Source organism: Rhinoraja longicauda, chromosome 7, assembly GCF_053455715.1.
Source record: "Rhinoraja longicauda isolate Sanriku21f chromosome 7, sRhiLon1.1, whole genome shotgun sequence".
Classification (NCBI taxonomy): Eukaryota; Metazoa; Chordata; class Chondrichthyes; order Rajiformes; family Arhynchobatidae; genus Rhinoraja; species Rhinoraja longicauda.
The window spans coordinates 10,601,117-10,621,689 of record NC_135959.1 but is presented as its reverse complement, the minus strand read 5'-3'; the positions used below and the strand labels follow the sequence as shown (position 1 = coordinate 10,621,689).

The 20,573-nt window shown below is 40.7% G+C and overlaps 1 protein-coding gene across 2 annotated transcripts in view; it reads right to left on the bottom strand.

Moving 5' to 3' along the window:
- Positions 1-252: 252 nt before the first annotated feature.
- cyfip1 (cytoplasmic FMR1 interacting protein 1) overlaps positions 253-20,573 on the bottom strand; it is a 92,545-nt gene continuing 72,224 nt past the window's right edge. For both annotated transcript variants that reach the window (XM_078402086.1, XM_078402087.1), the window contains exons 25-32: positions 14,286-14,429; positions 12,876-12,966; positions 8,530-8,660; positions 7,219-7,291; positions 6,331-6,425; positions 5,157-5,395; positions 2,669-2,816; positions 253-983 (exon numbers count right to left, since the gene is read on the bottom strand). In XM_078402086.1, the coding sequence (XP_078258212.1) occupies positions 819-983; positions 2,669-2,816; positions 5,157-5,395; positions 6,331-6,425; positions 7,219-7,291; positions 8,530-8,660; positions 12,876-12,966; positions 14,286-14,429 (1,086 nt within the window). In that variant the 3' untranslated portion in view covers positions 253-818. The remainder of the gene's footprint in view (positions 984-2,668; positions 2,817-5,156; positions 5,396-6,330; positions 6,426-7,218; positions 7,292-8,529; positions 8,661-12,875; positions 12,967-14,285; positions 14,430-20,573) is intronic.

The following is a 20,573-nucleotide window of genomic DNA, read 5'->3' as shown; positions in this document are numbered from 1 at the left end:
ACTATTTGGTGATAAGGGGTAAATCAGAACTACACAGAAACCTGTTCTCATGTTATATCCATTCAACATCTCATTTTGTAAATAGGATCACTAAATTGTGATTAGTAGGAACAAACATATTCCTCTTGATGCCATCGATATAAAATAAAATTGCTATAAACCCAAAAACATTTTTGATTCAGATGAAATTAACAATTGCATGCAGTTCAAATGAAAAGCTGGCAAAATTGCAGGAGTCGTAAAATTAGATGCCGAAATATTTATTTTTCCATATAAACTGGTAAACATTTCAAAAAATCTCATGACTCATTTTAAATTTCTTGCAACTATAAACAGTGGAAATGAGCTGCACGAGGAAAATAATTAGAAGCAAAAATATTACTGGAAGAGTTGGGGGAAAAAAAGCATCTTTTAGTACAGCACTACTAAACTATCAATGTAGTAGGCTATTGTAGTAAAATATATAGATTTGAAAGAAATGTTAATCTCCTTATCACAATGGCATTACAAAGAAGTTATAGTCTGATTACATTTTTTAAAAATGTCAAAAAACTTTTGCGACTAAAATGTCTAACCAGTTTTTACCATTTAAAATTCCTTCCAGATACTTTATTGCTGGTAGTGTTTGGTGGTAAGATCAACCTCATCTAATACAAACACTGTTCTCATTTATAAACAAAATCACACAGCAGTTTAAATATTGAATCATTTCCCATTATTAGAATGCAGAGTATCAGGGAGTTGATTATTCAGGCGCTCCTATCACAGTTCTCTTACAAATATCTCTTGATTGCTTCCACTGTCCCAAGTGCTTTTTATTAGGAGCTTGCTAGTGACTGATGAATAGGCGGCTGGAAACAGCGGACATGCTCCACAGGGACATTTTCACCATCACCTGACTTTAGGTACTTGCTCAAGATAGCAAATATTTCATCATTGAGAATTTGAAATTTGCGAATTCTGTCGACCATTTTCTTCAAAGGCTGTAAATATGGAAGGAAAGAAAACTTAAAATAAATATGGTTGATGTGGAAAAACCTCGTTTCTTGCTTGTGCTTACTTAGCCCTCAGATTCATTTCTAAGGAGAACGGCTCAGTCACCTAACTCATCAAAACCATCATTTAACACTCAGAAGGATTAACAACAATGAGATGAAGTACAGGAAAGATCAGGAACCTTGTGTCATGGTGTTAGAACAACAACCTGACCCTTAATGTTAGTATGACAAAAGATTTGGTTGTTTACCCAAAGAAGCAAGGAGGTGAACACAGTCCGTCCTCAACAATAGAGCTGCTGTAGAGATGGTCGACAGCTTCATGCTGCTTGCCATCCCAATCACCAGTAACTAGTCCATCCCAATCCCATCACTAGTCCTTTTACACTGATGCAATGATCCAGAAAGCACATCAGCATATTAACTTTTTAGGTGTCACAAAAGATTTGGCATGTCAACAAAGATTCTTCTGAACTTCTACAGTTACACTATAGAAAGTAATTTAATGGGATGCATCGCAGCCTGGTATAGCAGGTGCTCTGTTCTGCTCTTGATCACTTAAATCTGCAGAGAGTAGCAAATACTGCACAGTTCATCACAGGCTCATCACTTCCATCCAATCCATCTTCATGATGCATTGTAACTCTATCCATTCCCTTTTCTTTCTTTTTTTTCTGGGAGAAGATACGAGCTTAAAAGTCTGGATGTCCAGAACAGCTTCTTCTCCACTATTGAGTTCCTGAAACAATCACCTTCTTTTACTCCCACGTCCCGAACATGCTACCACATACTTAACTCTACCTCCTCCTCTTAATGTACTTTAGTTTTTTTTGCACTACTTCACGATTACACTACAATCTTTGCACTGTTCTACTGTTTTGCATTCATTGTTGTATCTATTGTTACCATGTTACATACAAACAAGTAATCCCATTGCATTTTTTTCTGATTCTGCTAAGGCTGAAAGATTAATGGCTTTTCTCAATTGTCCACTTCATTATTCGGAATGGGTATATCTCACAGTCGATGGAATAATTTGCAACTTCTCCCGTAATCAATTATTACGTGCTCAAGCCAATGCCAAATTATTCAAATATAACAGAAGGATGAGAGGGGATCTTATCGAAACATATAAGATTATTAAGGGGTTGGACACGTTAGAGGCAGGAAACATGTTCCCAATGTTGGGGGAGTCCAGAACCAGGGACAACAGTTTAAGAATAAGGGATAGTCCATTTAGAACAGAGATGAGGAAAAACCTTTTCAGTCAGAGAGTTGTAAATCTGTGGCATTCTCTGCCTCAGAAGGCAGTGGAGGCCAGTTCTCTGGATGCTTTCAAGAGAGAGCTAGATAGAGCTCTTAAGGACAGCGGAGTCAGGGGGTGTGGGGAGAAGGCAGGAACGGGGTACTGATTGAGAATGATCAGCCATGATCACATTGAATGGTGGTGCTGGCTCAAAGGGCCGAATGGCCTACTCCTGCACCTATTGCCTATTGATCAGATTAGGTTTGGGTCGACTTAGCGAATCGCAGATGGGTCAAATGGCTCAACACATTTGCAGTTAAGGCACCACTGCTGACACCTTGTGGGAACTAGCACTGGAGAATAATTAATGCTCATCAAATATTGCCTCGCAAAGAGATAACGTCTTCAAGATCAAAAAATTGCATACCACATTTTTGAGGACATCATCTTTGCCATCATGCTTCTGAACTTTCAGCAGATGGTAGCAGAAGTCAAGAACATCAAAGCGCCGTTGTTGTCCAAGCAATGTTATGATCATACAGCCAGCCCAGTGCAGTCCATCCCCAAAGCACTGCCTGTGAGATTTAAAGACTACATTAATGTCAAATAGCTCAAGTCCTTGAATAATTTGGGATACAATAACATAATTTTCATTGTTTTAAAAAGTTGCTTGTGGGTGAGATTGTTTACAGAATGGGGAGCTGATGCATCAGAAAAGCTCCATTTTTATCTCTGATTTGTGCCAACCCCTACCATTTGAGGCAGGTGACTTTGCACATTTGAGCAGTACTGTAAAGAGTTACGGTTCCAGTGCAGTATCCAGGAACCCCAACTGGAACCAGCTACATGCTCCTATAATGATTCCCAATGCTGATATTATTATTGCCATCAATTGATTACTCGCACCAGAATATAACCAATGTTCCATCAAATACTATCTTGCCTCGAGAGAAACATAGTTCATCGTCTAGAAAACAAAAAAAAGTATTTTGTTCACTAGGGAATGTTTCTTTCAAGCAGTCGGAGCCAAACTCGATATCTTATTTAACACAATACAAAAATGTCCTAAAGTAAAACAATTTTGAAATGTTCTATATTGTAACAATTCTCCCAAACTAAAATTATTTTAGAAATTGAAGTGTTACAAATGCCATAAGTCTCTTATGGCCAGGATTCTGAATTCTCACTAGTTCCAGTACATGTTCACATCTTGTTCAATTGGACTACTATTGTGTTATCATTGTCAATAGTACATCCACTACTGTTGCCCAATACCCAGCACAACAATAAGTAAGACTCCTGCCTTTATAGCAGCCGGACAGAAAAGCAGTGAGATATACTAGGATTTTGATAAATGGCATTCAATAAAATCCATACCACCCCTCAAAACATAAAAGAGTAGAATTGTCACCTGTTCATTTCATTTATATCTTAGCCCCATGCTCTCCAGTTTCTACTTAATTTGTGTCATTGGGCTAATGTCTCACCTCTCATTTTGCATATGCAACTTAGACTCCGAGACAATTCTAATGTCCATGGACAAACATGCATGGGATTTTTAGGGCTTCAAATGAGATCAGTCATTACAAAGCACACAATCTACAATGACTCATCAGTCCATCCAGAAATTTAAAGAAAATACTCTTTGGAGAGTTTAGTCAACAATCTAGGGCGGCACGGTGGCGCAACGGTAGAGTTGCTGCTTTACAGCGAATGCAGCGCCGGAGACTCAGGTTCGATCCTGACTACGGGTGCTGTACTGTAAGGAGTTTGTACGTTCTCCCCGTGACCTGCGTGGGTTTTCTCCGAGATCTTCGGTTTCCTCCCACACTCCAAAGACGTACAGGTATGTAGGTTAATTGACTGGGTAAATGTTTTTTTTTTTTAATTGTCCCTAGTGTGTGTAGGATAGTGTTAATGTGCGGGGATCGCTGGGCGGCGCGGACTTGGTGGGCCGAAAAGGCCTGTTTCCGCGCTGTATCTGAAATATGAAAGAAAAAAAAGAAGAAAAATCTGATTTTTGAAGAGTATTTCACCTGTTGCCACTTTATTTAACTTTATGAAAGATCAATTTTACGAGTCACACTGCTGTTTTTTCCCTTTGTGGTTAACTACTAACCTTGTGTGCGGTGACATGCTCCCTCTCCTGGGCAAGTAGCAATTCAGCTAACTATTCTGTTAGTTACAGTGGAGTATAATGAACACACACAACCACTACCAATAGTGAGTTTGCATTCACTATTTTGGAACTCACTTGCAAGAACCCTGTTTCCAGGGGGTGAAACAAAGTTAATTTTATGAAGGGGAAATATAACACAAAATTCTGAGCCTTCCATTTCTCACGGGATAAAAGCAATGCATGGCACCACAACCTCTCGTTTTTCTCAAGACCTTGCTATCAATAGAATCATAGTCATACAGCATGGAAACAGGCCCTTTGGGCCAACTTGCCCACACCGACCAACATGTCCCATTTACACTAGTCCCAGCTGCCTGTGTTTGACCCATATCCCTCTAAACCTGTCCTTTCCATGTACCCGTCTAAATGTTTCTTCAATGTTGAAAAGTTACAGTACCTGCCTCATCTACCCCCTCCGACAGCTTGTTCCACATACCCACCACCCTTTGTGTGAAAAAGTTACCCCCAGGTTCCCATTAAATTTCCCCCCCCTCACCTTAAACCTGTGTCCTCTGGTTCTCGATTCCCCTACTGTGGGCAATAGACTCTACCCAATCTATTCATCTCATGATTTTGTACACAAAATCTACACTGTGGCCCAACGTATCAGTAAAGCACATGAAGCAGAGTTAGGAAAGCACAATCATACTGATAACATCCAAATCTGGCACCTATCCATTCACTCACTGGGTCAGATTACTGCATCATCATGAACAATGGAGATACAAGCACTTACTCTACAGTGAACTCGTGTGCCCCTACTGGAATACAGTACACAAACTGCATGGCACTCCAAAGTCTGTGGAATTCCACACATTCATCCACGTGCATTACTCCGTTACTTGGAAGAGGTCCTCGCCAAATGGAATCATCCAGGAATTGTTGAATTCTTGTCAGAATCACTTCAAACATGGACAGTCCACAACAGAGACGCTCCTTTGTCAGCAAATCTCCTTCACGAGCAATTGCAACTTGCTGTTTATGAAATAATTTAAGTTAGAAACATTAGAAGTTCGAGAAATTGCTTCATCACAGATTGATCAGCTTAATTTTACATCTTTAGTGATTCAAATAGAACTCAAAGAGCTAGCTTATCATGGTATTTAGTGTCAAGTGTCAACTATTCTCACTCCACAGATGCCACCTGACGTATGGGGTATTTCTAGTGTTTTGTTTTCATTTCAGATTTACAGCATACATAGCTTTTGTGCAAGATGAAATGGTTATCTGATTGGTTTCGATTTTCCAGTTATCATTCAGAATAAATAAACAATTAGTTGCACAAACTCAATGTGTGATGCTTGCTAAACTACCAGATCTTCACAGCATTAATCAGGTTTGATCAGAAGATGTCTCCCTCAAAGTCAGCAAGATGATGGAGTTGGTTATTGACTTCAGGAAGCCTGGTGGAGTACATGCCCCAATCAGCATCAATGCCAAAGTGCAAATTGTAGAGAGCTTCAAATTTATTTCCATTAAAATTAGCAATGATCTGCAGACCAACCAATTGATGCCACAGCCAAGAAGGCACACCAATGTCTATTGCCTTTACTGAATTGCCTATATCGTTGTTTCATCTCAAATACACAATCCATTTATGTTGAAGGGAGGATTCCAGTCATAAATAAAACCTGTATATAAAATCATTCTCCTCCAAACAGTATTAAGCATTGATGTGTTAACTCTTTGATCATCACCTGGTTGTGACAAATTCATCTTGTAGACAGAAATTGTATCTTTTAATAGGAGGAGAAAACCAGATATAATTTGCAATCCCCTCATGTTTTAATAATCGTGAGAACTTCTGTAAATTATAATTTGATTTGCTTCATATTACATTGTCGAAGTAAACTGCAAATGTTTACAACTTTGGAAACAAGTGGCTTATAGTGGGGCAAATAAATAATTACCTGAGGTGTTCCAAGTCGCTCTATCAGGGGGACAAGATGAAGTGCGGCGTATTTAGCTTCCAGTCGCTTCATCTTTGTATCTAGCCTCTCACCCTCTGTTGAAAATTAACACATGAAATATTAAAAATGTGTTTATTAACAAAATGTGTGGTGTTGCTGGCTAAGTTAGCATATATTGGTCATTCCAATATGCCCTTGAGTTAACTAAGAACAAGGTGGTTAGTGAATCAGATGAGTTTTTAATGACAATCAGTAGTTTCACTATTACTGACATTAGCTTTCCACTGCAGATTTATTTAGTTACATGTATTTAAAATGTCCTCAGCTGTTAAAGTAGAAATCAATAGTGCAGATCAATATTCCAATGTTGCTGGTCCAGCAACAGAGCCATAGTGATATCGTAATCCTGGCTAATATTCCCTACCATTAAATATCCTCTGTCCATATCAGATTCTTTATTATTAAGCCTGTTAGACCCTAAGTTTCATGTTCTGACTACTGTTATGTAATCTGAATTACATTTTGACTTCTGATCTTTTTGCATCTATTTCTGCACGTTTTATTCAATGTAAAATCGCAGGTTAAATTTCACTCAAGTAATTCTGCTGCATTAAAAATTTCCTGCAAGAACTTCAATTAATTTTGTATCCTTCAATCAAAACCATTAAAGTACATTGAAAAAAATGTAAACTGCATTTAAGACTGACTTGACTCGGAGTTTGAATCACATACTTTTCAAAATGTTGTGAACCAAAATGCAACATGGAAGATTAATTTCAATGTTAAAGTAGTCACTAAATTACTCTACCATAAACTTATTAGGTTACCTATTACCAGCAATCAGAATGTTTCATGGAACAGAAAATAATTGGTGCTCTCTTCAATTACCTTTGATGTGGATTCTCGGCAAAATATTCTGGAAAGGTGCTGCATGGAGCAAATCACAAACTTCCTCTAAAGACTGGAGAGAAGAAAATGTAGATATTAATTCAGGACTGCTGCATATAACTCTGGTAAATTATAGTTTAGTTAAAAATTGCTTGTGAAGTAGTTTTAATTATTGAATAGTTGTCTGATTGATAATTCTAATCAGTAGCAGTCTGTGTGATGCATTGTTAACAGGCAGGGTTTCTGTTCCTTGGATTTTTCACAGGAGGTTTCCTGCAGGGGAACTGTTGAGAGCTAGTGGCGTAAAAATCAGACAGATGATTCAACAGTCAACTTCAAAAGGAAGTTATAAACACAGTACACTTGAAAAGAGGAAATGTTGCAGGGGAATGGGGAAGAGCATAGAGTAGCACCAGCATGATAGTTTTCAAAGCGGTGCATGTGCAATTAGTTCAATGAGAGAACATAAGTGATGGCCTCTTCATAAGCATTCAGAGCTGCACATGAAATAAATTATTCTTATTCTGACTTAGGGGACTGAAAAGCTACTTGTTTAAATCCCTGTTCAAACATGCACATGGAGGATGAGTACACCAACACAACTTGGCAATGTTAACTTTCAAGAGTCTTCACCAGCAACAGAGCAAACAATGAAAAAGTACATCAGATAGTGTAGCTCAACAGAGAGCTCATAAACTAACATTGAGGAATTAACCTCAGTGAAGGGCGGCACGGTGATGCATCATTCGGCATGCTGCCTCATGGCTTCAAGGACCTAGGTCCAATCCTGACCTTGGGTGCCAACTGTGAAGAATTTGCACATTCTCTCTGTGACTATTACGTTTGCTCCCACCTCCCAAACATGTGCAGGTAGGCTAAAGGCAATAGCAAATTACCCCTTAGTGTAGATAAGTGTAGATAAGTGGCAAAAGAATCAAAGAGTCGATGGGCATGTGCAAGTTGACAGATTACAGTGAAGTAATGAGGAATGGAAACAATAGGATTCCTTTGCTGAACCCAATGTCCTTCTGTATTGAGGATGGACACAAAATGCTGGAGTAACTCAGCAGGTCAGGCCTACCTTCCTTTCTACACATTTTGTCTGCTATCTGCAGTTCCTTCCTACACATGTGACCTCCTGTATTATTGTATGTACTCAGATTGGCCTCTTACTACTTGCCAATGCTTTATAAAACTAACGGAATTAATGCCACATAGGTAAAGGTTTGAAATGTAATTGCTGTATGGAATTATGTGCATGATTTCTGTGCATCCTTTCCTTGTACTCTAGAAATTAGCACTTCGACCTACCAGACTCTGCTCAATAAGAAGGCAAAAGAGAACAGCATTTCCAACTTCTCGTAGATTTTGGAAACATACAGTCTTCAGTTCTGCATATTCCACAATATCTTTTAGCTGGTGGTGGAAGAATTCCAGAATTCCTGTTCAGAAATAAAATTAGAGTTAGAGTCACATAGCACAGAAGCAAGGCCCTTTGGCCCACTATATACCCATACATACCATCACAAAAGCAAATGCAAAAGATTATTAAAATAACATTGTGGAGGAAAGAGCTGTAGATGCAGGTTTAAACCGAAGATATAGACACAAAAAGCTGGAGTAACTCAGCGGGACAGGCAGCATCTCTGGAGAGAAGGAATAGGTGACGTTTCGAGTCGAGACCCTTCTTCAGACTGGTTAGGGATAAGGGAAACGAGAGATATAGACGATGATGTCGAGAGATAAAGAACAATGAATGAAAGATATGCAAAAAAGTAGTGAGTCTGGGTTAAAACGCTGTCATAGAGTCGGAGAGCAGGAGGAATCACAGGGGGAGCAGCGAGAGAGGATGTTGTAGAACTTTCGTCGGAGAACTTCTTCAAAGTAGTTATACCTTGAGGAGATTTTGCAGTGGAGCAGACGAAATGCGTGGGAAGGAACTGCAGATGCTGGTTTAAACCAAAGATAGACACAAAAAGCTGGAGTAACTCAGCCTGACAGGCAGCATCTCTGGAGAGAAGTAATGGGTGATATTTCGGGTAGAGTTCTCCTCCTCTCTCCGACGAGAGTTCAGCACACATTCCTTCTCTCCAGAGATGCTACCTGTCCCGCTGAGTTACTCCAACTTTTTGTGTCTATCAAAATAATATTAATATTACCAGTTTTATACAGTTATTAGCATGAAGCCAAGCCAACATCCTATCTGCCTAGCCAGTGATAAGTGAACGTTAAAGATCCTTAAAGATTACTTATTTTTTCTGGTGTTTTGCTGACATTCTGCCCTAAACTTTTACCACCAAGTCATAACTTCAAGCCTGGTACACAAATTTCTGCCTTGTTTACTCAGAAAACAATTATGTCAAAGTAATTAATCACACATAATGAAATTTGACAAATTTTATAAAGATATATTGAATAATAGGGGATAGCTAGTTATTAATTGAAAAACATACACGTTACAAAGATCTAACATAACATTCAGCCACTACAAGCGACCAGTACCTCTGACCTGATGTAAAGTACATGCATAGTCATCATGTTGTTCATCAGAACACAGGCACACATTAATCTCATACAGTCACATAGTGATACAGTGTGGAAACAGGGCCTACGCCCCAACCGGCCAGCATGTCCCAGCCACTCTAGTCTCACCTGCCTGCATTTGGTCCATATCCCTTCAAACCTGTCCGATCCATGTGCCTAACTGTTTCTTAAATGTTGGGATAGTTCCTGCCTCAACTACCTCCTCTGGCAGCTTGTTCCACACATCCACCACCCTTCGTTTGAAAAAGTTACCCCTCAGATTCCTATTAAATCTTTTCCCCTTCATCTTAAAGCTATGTCCTCTGGTCCTCGTGTCATCTACTCTGGGCAATCTACCCGATCTATTCCTCTCATGATCGTATACACCTCTATAATATCACCCCTTATCCACCTATGCTCCAAGGAATAGAGTCCCAGCCTATACAACCTCACCCTATGCTCCGAGCCAATAGTCCTGGCAACATCCTCGTATATCTTCTCTGTACCCTTTCCAGCTTGACAACATCTTTCCTATAACATGGTGCCCAGAACTGAAAACAATTCCCGAAATGCGGCCTCACATAACTGAAACTTGACCTCCCAACTTCTATACTCGATATAGACACAAAATGCTGGAGTAACTCAGCGGGCGGGACAGGCAGCATCTCTGGAGAGAGGGAATGGGTGACATTTCGGGTCGAGACCCTTCTTCAGACTGATGTCAGGGGAGTGGGCAGTACAGTGATAAAATGTAGTCAGACAGTAAGACCGGTCGGAGAACTAAGAAGGGGGAGGGGATGAAGAGAGACCATTCTTTCTGTATTTATGTATTTGCGTAGGTTCACCAGGTTAATTCCCGGGAAATGGCAGGACTGACACATGATGAAAGAATGGGTCGACTGGGCTTGTACACACTGGAATTTAGTAGGATGCGAGGGGATCTTATAGAAATATATAAAATTCTTAAAGGATTGGACAGACTAGATGCAGGAAAAATTTTCCCGATGTTGGGGGAGTCCAGAACCAGGGGTCACAGTTTACGAATAAGGGATAGGCCATTTAGGACTGAAATGAGGAAAACCTTTTCACCCAGAGAGTTTGTGAAGCTATGGAATTCTCTGCCATAAAAGGCAGTGGAGGCCAATTCACTGTATGTTTTCGAGGGAGTTAGATTTGGCTCTTAGGGCTAAAGGAATCAAGGGATATGGGGAAAAAGCAGGAACGGGATACTGATTTTAGATGATCAGCCATGATCATATTGAATGGGGGCGCTGGCTCGAAGGGCCTAATGGCCTACTCCTGCACCTATTTTTCTACGTTTCTATTCCTTCTCACCAGAGACACTGCCTGTCCCACTGAGTTAATCCAGCATTTTATGTCTATCTTTGATGTAAACCAGCATCTGCACTTCTTTCCTACACATTCTATACTCAAACTCTGGCTGATGGCCAATGTGCCAAAACCCTTTTTGACGACTCGATCTACCTTCGTCTCCACCATCATGGAACCATGCACCTGCACTCCTCGATCCCTCTGCTTTACAACACTACCCAGAGCCCTAACATTCACTGTGTAGGTCCTGCCCATGTTCGACTTCCCAAAATGCAACACCTCCACATTTCTCTGCATTAAATTCCATCAAACATTCCACAGCGCACCTGGCCAATCGATCAAGATCCTGCTACAATTTTTCACAACCATCTTCACTATCTGCAGAACCACCCACTTTTGTATCATCTGCAAACTTGCTAATCTTGCCCTGTATGTTCTCATTGAAATCATTGATGTAGGTGACAAACAGTAACGGGACCAGCACCGAACCCTGAGGTACACCATTAGTCACAGGCCTCCAGTCAGAGAAGCAACCTTCCAAGATCACCCTCTGCTTCCTTCCATGAAGCCAATTTTTTATCTATTCAGATATCTCTCCTTGGATCCCATGTGATCTAACCTTCCAGAGCAGCCTACCATGCAGAACCTTGTTGAATGCTTTGCTGAAATCCATATATACTGCTCTGCCCCCATCAACCTTTTTGGTCACGTCTTCAAAAAGCTCAAATTTGTGAGACACGACCTCCCACATACAAAGCCTTGCTGACTATCCCTAATCAGCCCTTGTCCGTCTAAATGCCTGTAGAACCTATCCCTTAGTAACTCTCTAATAATTTTCCAACTACAGATGTTAAGCTCATTGGCCTATAGTTCCCAGCATTTTCCCTGCAGCCCTTCTTGAATAGAGGCACATTTGCCACCTTTCCAGCACCTCTCCTGCACTTCCAGCACTCTCTCTCTCTCATTACCCTTTTCCCCTTTCTGTGTTTATAAAATATCTAGGGATTGCCCTTAATGCTATCTGCCAGAGCTATTTCCTGGTCCCTTTTTGCCCTTCTGATTTCCTTTTTTACTTTGCTCCTTAATTCCCAAAACTCCTCCAGGGATACACTTGATCCCAGCTGCCTATACCTGTGCCATGTGTCCTTATTCTTGACCAATACCCCAATTTCTCTCGACAGCCAAGCTTCCTTACATTTGCCTGCCTTGCCCTTCACTCTAACATGGATTTGCATTTTCTGAGCTTTTCTCAGCACACTTTTAAAAACATCCCACTTGGCTGATATTTCTTTCCTCTCAAAGAGCTGCTCCAATCAACTTGAGCGAGACTTTCTCTAACACCCTCAAAGTGGGCCTTATCCCAATTTAGCATTTTAACACATGAGCCCTCTCTGTCCCTGTCTATAAGTATCTTAAACCTAATCGAACAGTGGTCACTGGTCCCAAAAGGCTCCTCCACGAACACTTAATTCACTTGCCCTTCCCAATTTCCCAACACTAGATCAAGTGTTGCCCTCTCAGGTGTGGGGCCCTCTACATGTTGCCGGAGAAAGCACTCCTGAACACCTTTGAGAAATTGCACTCCATCTAAATCTTTCACACTATGATTTTCCCAGTCAATATTGAGAAAGTTAAAATCTCCTACTATAACAACCTTATTTGACTTGCAGCTGTCTGCAATCTATGACACAATGGTTCATAGACTCGCAATTTTATATAAGGGACAGTGGGTGTTCGTTTTTCATTTAGCACATTATTTTCTTGCATAATAGAAATCTAGACAGTCTATTGGTTTTACTAACCTGGCGAGCCATATTCATGTCTGGGTAAACGGCAGATTTTAGGCATCACTTCCATTAAAGTCTTCACATATTGCAAAATGGTTCCTTGTAGCTGAGATTAAGCATATACAGAAGACAGTTATACCACCAGGTCTTATATTCACTCACACAAATAACTTGTTCAAATTGCCTTTGCTATTAAACAGAACAGTATACCACAGGAATAGGCCCTTCGGCTCCCAAAGTCTTTGCCGAGCATGATACCATGACTCTTATCTGCCTGCACATAATCCATTGCATGCATATTCATGTGCCTATTGAACAGTCGCTTAAATTGTATTTGCCTCCACCATAACCTCTGGCAGTATGTCCCAGGCACCCATAAAAGCTCAAGATTCTAAAAGAGCTTTTTTTGGCCTATTACAAACTATTTCTCAATTCCGTGCATATGACTTGTACAGATTTCCAAAAACAAACATCCTTTCTTTGCTACAGTTCCCTCTACACCTGACTAACTCAATTCCTTGATGTTGCCAAACAGGTTAACATGAACAAAAATTACTTTCGATTTATTTTTTAAAAAAGGGTGTGAAAATGTCACATTTGTGGCTGTAAATTATACTCTTACAAAACTGATAATACAACACAAGTCATATTCGAGAACACCCAGTTATTTTCAATGTGTTAACATTTCAGTACCCCAAAACTGTACTTGCTGTTTCTAAATCAACATAGATAGGAATATTCTAACTTGATAAATACAAATAATAATCAGTAAAAACAAATTCTGGAACTATGCATCAGTAACTGTACAATCATAAATATAATAACACACAGGAATGGCTGTTTTATACAGTATTCCTTCAATTTTTTAGTATTACCCTATCAAAATGGTTCACGATTTTACAAATTTCCCACAGGAGCAAAGTATGTAATTGATCTGATATTCTGATTTGTGAATTGTTACTCAACCATTTTTTTCTCCCGTTTATGTTTCCGATTTGAGCGGATCCGATTTAGTTATAAGAAAATAACTGCAGATGCTGGTACAAATTGATTTATTCACAAAATGCTGGAGTAACTCAGCAGGTCAGGCAGCATCTCGGGAGAGGAGGAATGGGTGACGTTTCGGGTCGAGACCCTTCTTAAAATCAAGAAATAAATTGAAAACCTATGCTGGATTATAATTTGTTGTGGTATTACTAGTACTTCTATCTAGCCCTTCCAACCTGGAAAGATAACACTTAATGGGGAGGAAATATATAAATGCCCTCAAGTAAACAAACAATGAGTTACTAGTAATTTTTGCACTATTTTGCTCTCGGAAAGATGCACGTTGATGGAAAATACTTGCAACGAATACATTTCAAATGCTAAAGTTAACAACTGTCAAACAACAGTGGTATAGTTCAAATTTACAAACCTACTTACCAGGCTCTTAACAACTTTCAGTAGTTCTTCCATTACTACAGCAATTCCTTGATAGCCCATGAGCTTGCAAATTGCACTAAAATGTGGAGGACCCACAAAGTTTTTGTAGTTGCTGTAAATGCTGCTGTATGCCAAGTTCAGAGCCTATAAATGTTCAAATGAAATGTTATTTGGAGCTTTCTCTGTAATAATGACCAAGGCAATAAAAACCTTTTAATTAAACATGTTAACCACAGCAATTATTTCAAATTTTCAGAGAATTTGGAATTACAAAAGAAAGTCCATAGATGATGACAAAGGTGAAAAAGAATTATCCTTTTTGATATTCCAAAAAAAAATTTCATTCAAATTTAAAAAAAAAATAACAGCCAATGTACTTGTTCTAACAAAGAAATGCGGGGTGCTAGAGTAAGTTAACATATTAGCTTTCTATGACACTCAGATTTAAAGGAAACCAAAGAAATTAACAAATTGATATAGCTTAAGAATCAGTAGATAATTACTTGGGGAAATATTAACAAAATTCACAATAAATGAAAAGCCCAAAATAAGTTGGCAACCTCAGCCTGGGAAGCAAAATGGCTTCCATGGAAATAAAAAAAGGCTACCATTTTCATGTACAGTTAGCATGGTGGCACCTGTATATCCAAGTCAAAGATTCATGGGTTTAAACTGACATCAAAGAGTTCAGATTATAATCCAAAGTGACTGACATTCAGGTGCAGTACTCGGCGACAGATGAAATGTTTGATATATTGTCTGTCAGTTGAGCCAAGAAATCATGGCTTTGAAAGTTCAATTGCATTTAATAAAGACTGCACAAAAATAAGGTGAACTCTTGCCTCAGGTTAAAATGTTATTCCTCAACCAAAATTACCATGAAGATCAAAGTTTAACTGGCCGTTTATGCTGAACTACATCTAACCTCAAATTCTGCATCACAATGACATTTGAAAGAAAACCTAAAATTAGGCAATAATCAATAAATCTTTCAATTTCAAAAAAGAAATCATCAACAAAATGAGGATATTAGATTGAAGAAACATTTGAGAATATTAAGCAAGCAGAATCTGCTTGCCATTTTCATTTGGTGCGTGACACTGTGACACTCGCATGCAAATTAATTGCCTGCAAGCTTTATGTGTAGGAAAGAACTGCAGATGCTGGTTTAAATCGAAGGTAGACAAAATGATGGAGTAACTTCAGTCTGAACAAGGATCTCGACACAAAACATCACCAATTCCTTCTCTCCAGAGATGCTGCCAGGCCCGCTGAGTAACTCCAACATTTTGTGTCTACCTGCAATCTTTATTTCCATATTGAAGTAGTTTAATAATCCAGAAAATTCTTAACAGAATTCTGTGCTAAACATCTCAACAAATAACATGCACATCACCCAATCTTTTCTAAGATTTGTTATGAGATGTATTATTTATAAACATGTCATTTTCAAAATCAAAGATACTTCAATGTGTCAAACATGTTACAAGTAATGAAATACAAAAAAGTATAAGAGATATTTGAAAAAACAATGTTCAACTTGGAACCTGGATTGATCTATACAAGAGCAAATAATGTAAAAGTAATCACAAGAAGACTTAAAGAAACCAATGTTGGAGATAATCCTTAAAAACATAACATTGAAGCTATGAAGAAGTCAGAAAGTCAGAGATGCAATGACAAAGTCTATTTGATAAAATTAAAATTGTGCAATCTTGGAATCAAAGTTCTTTGCAGAAAAATATTTCCATTCTCTACAAACAGGGGAAGCCCTGTTTGAAAGCTAAAAGGTGAACCCTGAAATTGCTATAACATTACAATTTTAGGCACTTGATTTCATTGTTAAACTAAACTTAAACGCTAAACTTACAAACAGATTAATAAAACATTGGAAAAATTATGAAAATTATTTTTTCATTTAAGTCATTTAAGTTCCTTGGAACCATCATCTCCAGGGACCTTAAATGGAGTCCACCATCGACTCCACAGTCAAAAAGGCCCAACAGAGGATGTACTTCCTGCGGCAACTGAGGAAACACAATTTGCCACAGGCAATGATGGTCCAATTCTATACTGCTATCATTGAGTCCGTCCTGCCCTTCTCCATCATGGTCTGGTTTGGCTCAGCCACCAAGCACGACATCCGGAGGTTGCAACGGATCTTCGCACAGTTGAGAAGGTTGTTGGCTGCAACCTTCCCCCCATTGACGAATTGTACACTGCAAGGGCCAGGAAGCGAGCGGGCAAGATCATCTCTGACCCCTCTCACCCTGACCTTAAACTCTTTGAAGGCGACTCCGGACTGTCAAAGCACCCACAACCAGACATAAAAACAGTTTTTCCCCCACGAGTGATAGTTCTACTCAATAACCAAAGTCTGTCGTCTCTTTTTTGCTCTGGTTTATTTTCACCCACATGTTTAGACCATAATGGTGTATCCTTATTGTTTTGATGTGTTTATGCTTTATTCTTAATTGTTAACTGTATTTTTGTGTTGTCATTTGTGAGCGGAGCACCAAGGCACATTCCTTGTATATGCATACTTGGCCAAAAAACTTATTCATTCATTCATTAATGTAAACACATAAATTGTGCGAATGGATTAGAAAGGAATGGCACAGTGAAGGGGATGCATGGACACGATGAGCAAGAGGGAGAGGAGGGAAGGAGAATTAACCATAATGGCATGAGGATGAAAAGAAATGGGATGATGACTAAGGTAGGACAGATAACCTCCTTATATTTTACTTTAAAACCTCAGCAAAATAGTAGAAAGGTTTCACATATGGCATTTACCAACAAAGGAACAGGGAGTGGAGTTTAGGAGATAGAAGAGGCACACAGAAACAATGGATTTAGGAAAACTTACAGAGAGAAAACATGGGTGAGTAATATAGCTCATTGGTATTTTCTGGAGAGGCGGCACCATGGAGTGGGGCCAGTGGATGGATTAATAATCTGGAGATGGAGGTGCACCTGGAGTCTGTTAGGGGTAGGGATTTGCAATAGGGGGTCCAAAATCTGCAGCATGAGGAAATGAAAGAACATGTTTCCCCTGTGGTTTGGGATAGGCAGTCAATGTCAAATCAATCTCAGCCCAAAATAAAGTCCAGCCGCACAAATAGGGAGAAAATTAGATTTCATTTTGTCCCCTTATATCAGTGATTCTTTGGATTCATTAGCATTACATAATATACAAAAATTATACTGATAAGCATGCTTAACAACCCAGAATGACAGATCAAGTAATTACCATAGCTGGCTTTAATCAATATGGTGAGCACAGCAGGTTTATATGTTCTTTTTTACTAATTAAGTCTCAGCTACAAGCTATTTCCATTACAACAGGAAATTCCCATTTAATTCAACCAAATTGACATACAAGGTTGGAAGTTCTTTTTACACAAAAGATTCAGGATAGACCTGAATCTATTATATTTCAATACATGCACTTTATAGGAAGAAAGCACATCAAATTCCGTATCTGTGAAAACATTTTCTGCAATTTAAGTTTCTGGGAACAGCAATTCCCGCTTTCTTAAAATCATTAAAAAATTCAATCACAAACAGGCAAGGGGCAGAGCACATTGTTGTGAGCTGTGCAAACAGCAGCCCAACACTGAGGCCTGATTTAATTCTATTGTGTCTAACCATAGTTCCAGAGCCAGTGGTCTGAAAGCCAGGAGCCATATAAGGTTGGGGGAAGTTGAAGAACCAGAAAAAAATAGTTTAAGTGTGTGCTGCTTGAGGGTTGAACGACAAAACAATATTTTCCATAAAGAGGGGAAAATGTAGTTACCTAACAGGGCTACATATCATGTCCAGTACATCAGGCTCTGCCAACATCTCAGATGGATGAGCTGGCCTGTTGAGATGCAGACAGATAAAGCAAGGCACATGAAGTTGTATGAAGTTACATGAATTTAATATAGTTCAGAAGGCTGCAATGTGCCCAGCAGGAAAATGGGATGCTGTTTCTCAAGCTTCTATTTTACATTGTTATGACAGTACAGAAGGATGCCTATGGATATGCCTATGGCTATGCCTATGGCATGCCTATGGCTGCCATTTTCCTGCTGCCGGAGTACAAACAACGGATAGTACGGGAAGCGACAGTGACGAGGGATGTAAAGCGGTGGGCTGACCATTCAGAGGCCATGCTGCAGGATGCACTGAGCGAAGTCGACTGGAACATGTTCCAAGCAAGTTCCAGAGACGTAAATGAGTTTGCGGAAGCGGTTACGGACTTCATTGCCACAATAGCCGATACCATCATCCCCACGGTAAGGGTCAGTATCTTCCTTAACCAAAAACCCTGGGTGGACAGGTCTATTCGCGTGGCCTTGAATGCTCGCACCGCTGCTTACAACTCCGGCCTGGCATCCGGCAACATGGACGATGACAACAAAGAGTCCTACCGACTGCGAAGGGCAGTGAAGGATGCAAAAAGGAGGTACCGGGACAAGATGGAGTCACAGATGGAGCAGCAGGACACCAGGCGCCTTTGGCAGGGACTACGGACTATAACTAGCTACAGGTCCAGCACCCCCTCAACCGGAAGTGCCGGCTCCTCCTTAGCTGATGACCTGAACTCTTTTTATGCACGGTTTGAGACGGGTAACACCACCAGCTCGCCGTCTAAAAACAGCAACGAAGGGGCGCTGGCTAGCGAGGCTGGAGGGGGATCCACCGCCGGGAATGTGCACACATTCTCGGTGTCCGAGCATGAGGTGAGATGGGCTCTGACGCGTGTGAACACGAGGAAAGCTGGAGGCCCAGATGGTATATCTGGGCGAGTACTAAAGTCTTGTGCTACTCAGCTTGCTCCAGTGCTCACCACAATATTCAACCTCTCCTTGGCAAAGTCCGTGGTCCCTGCATGCTTCAAAAGATCTATCATTGTACCGGTGCCAAAGAATGCCTCTCCAGCGTGTTTAAATGACTACCGACCCGTGGCCCTCACCTCGGTTGTCATGAAATGCTTTGAGAGGCTAGTCAAGAAGCACATCTGCGCCCTCCTTCCTCGCAACATGGACCCACTACAGTTCGCATACCGTCCGAACAGGTCCACGGATGATGCGTTCTCCCAGGTTCTACACACTGCTCTCTCTCATCTGGACAGCCAGGGGGGCTATGTGAGGATGCTGTTCATTGACTTTAGTTCAGCATTCAACACAATAGTCCCCAGCAGACTGGTTGAGAAGCTGCTGGAACTGGGGCTTAGCACCCCTCTGTGTGCCTGGGTCCTGGACTTTCTCACTGCCAGGCCCCAAGTGGTCAGGATGGGGGAACACACATCTAGCTCCCTCACCCTGAACATAGGATCCCCCCAGGGCTGCGTCCTTAGCCCCCTAATGTACTCCGTGTACACACATGACTGTGGGGCCAGGTTCAGCTCAAACTCCATCATCAAGTTTGCTGATGACACTGTGGTGGTGGGCCGGATCTCCAACAACGATGAGAAGGCCTACCGGGAGGGGGTGGCTGATCTGGCACTCTGGTGTCAGGACAATAGCCTCCTCTTGAATGTCACTAAAACAAAGGAGCTGATTGTGGACTTCAGAAGGGCTAAACATCCAAGGACGTACACGCCACTGGAGATAAATGGGTCTATTGTGGATAGGGTGAGCAGTTTTAAATACTTGGGAGTCCGCATCGCAGAGGATCTGACATGGGCAACGCACATTGCCGCACCGGTGGGTAAGGCTAAGCAGCGCCTTTACCACCTTAGACAACTGAGGAAATTCAGAGTGTCTCTGAGGATCCTTCATTGCTTCTACTCTGGGGCTGTAGAGAGCATCCTGTCCGGCAACATTACAGTCTGGTTTGGGAACAGCTCTGCCCAGGACAGGATGGCCCTGCAGAGAGTAGTGCGTTCGGCAGAACGCACCATGGGAACTACACTCGTCCCCCTGCAGGACCTATACATCAGGAGGTGCAGATCCAGAGCAAGCAAGATCATGAGGGACCCCTGCCACCTCAGTAACGGACTGTTCCAGATGCTCCGATCAGGCAAACGCCTCCGCTGTCACGCTGTGAAAACGGAGAGGATGAGACGGAGCTTCTTCCCACAGGCCATCAGGACCGTCAACTTATATAACCCCAGAGACTAAATTTTTGTCGACACTAATAGTAACTTATTAACTTTATTTATATGCTGTAACTGTAATTCTTTTTGTGCACAACCCGCAGGCATTGCCACTTTCATTTCACTGCACATCGTGTATGTGTATGTGACAAATAAATTTGACTTGACTTGACTTGGATAGGTGAGAATGGGAATTGGAT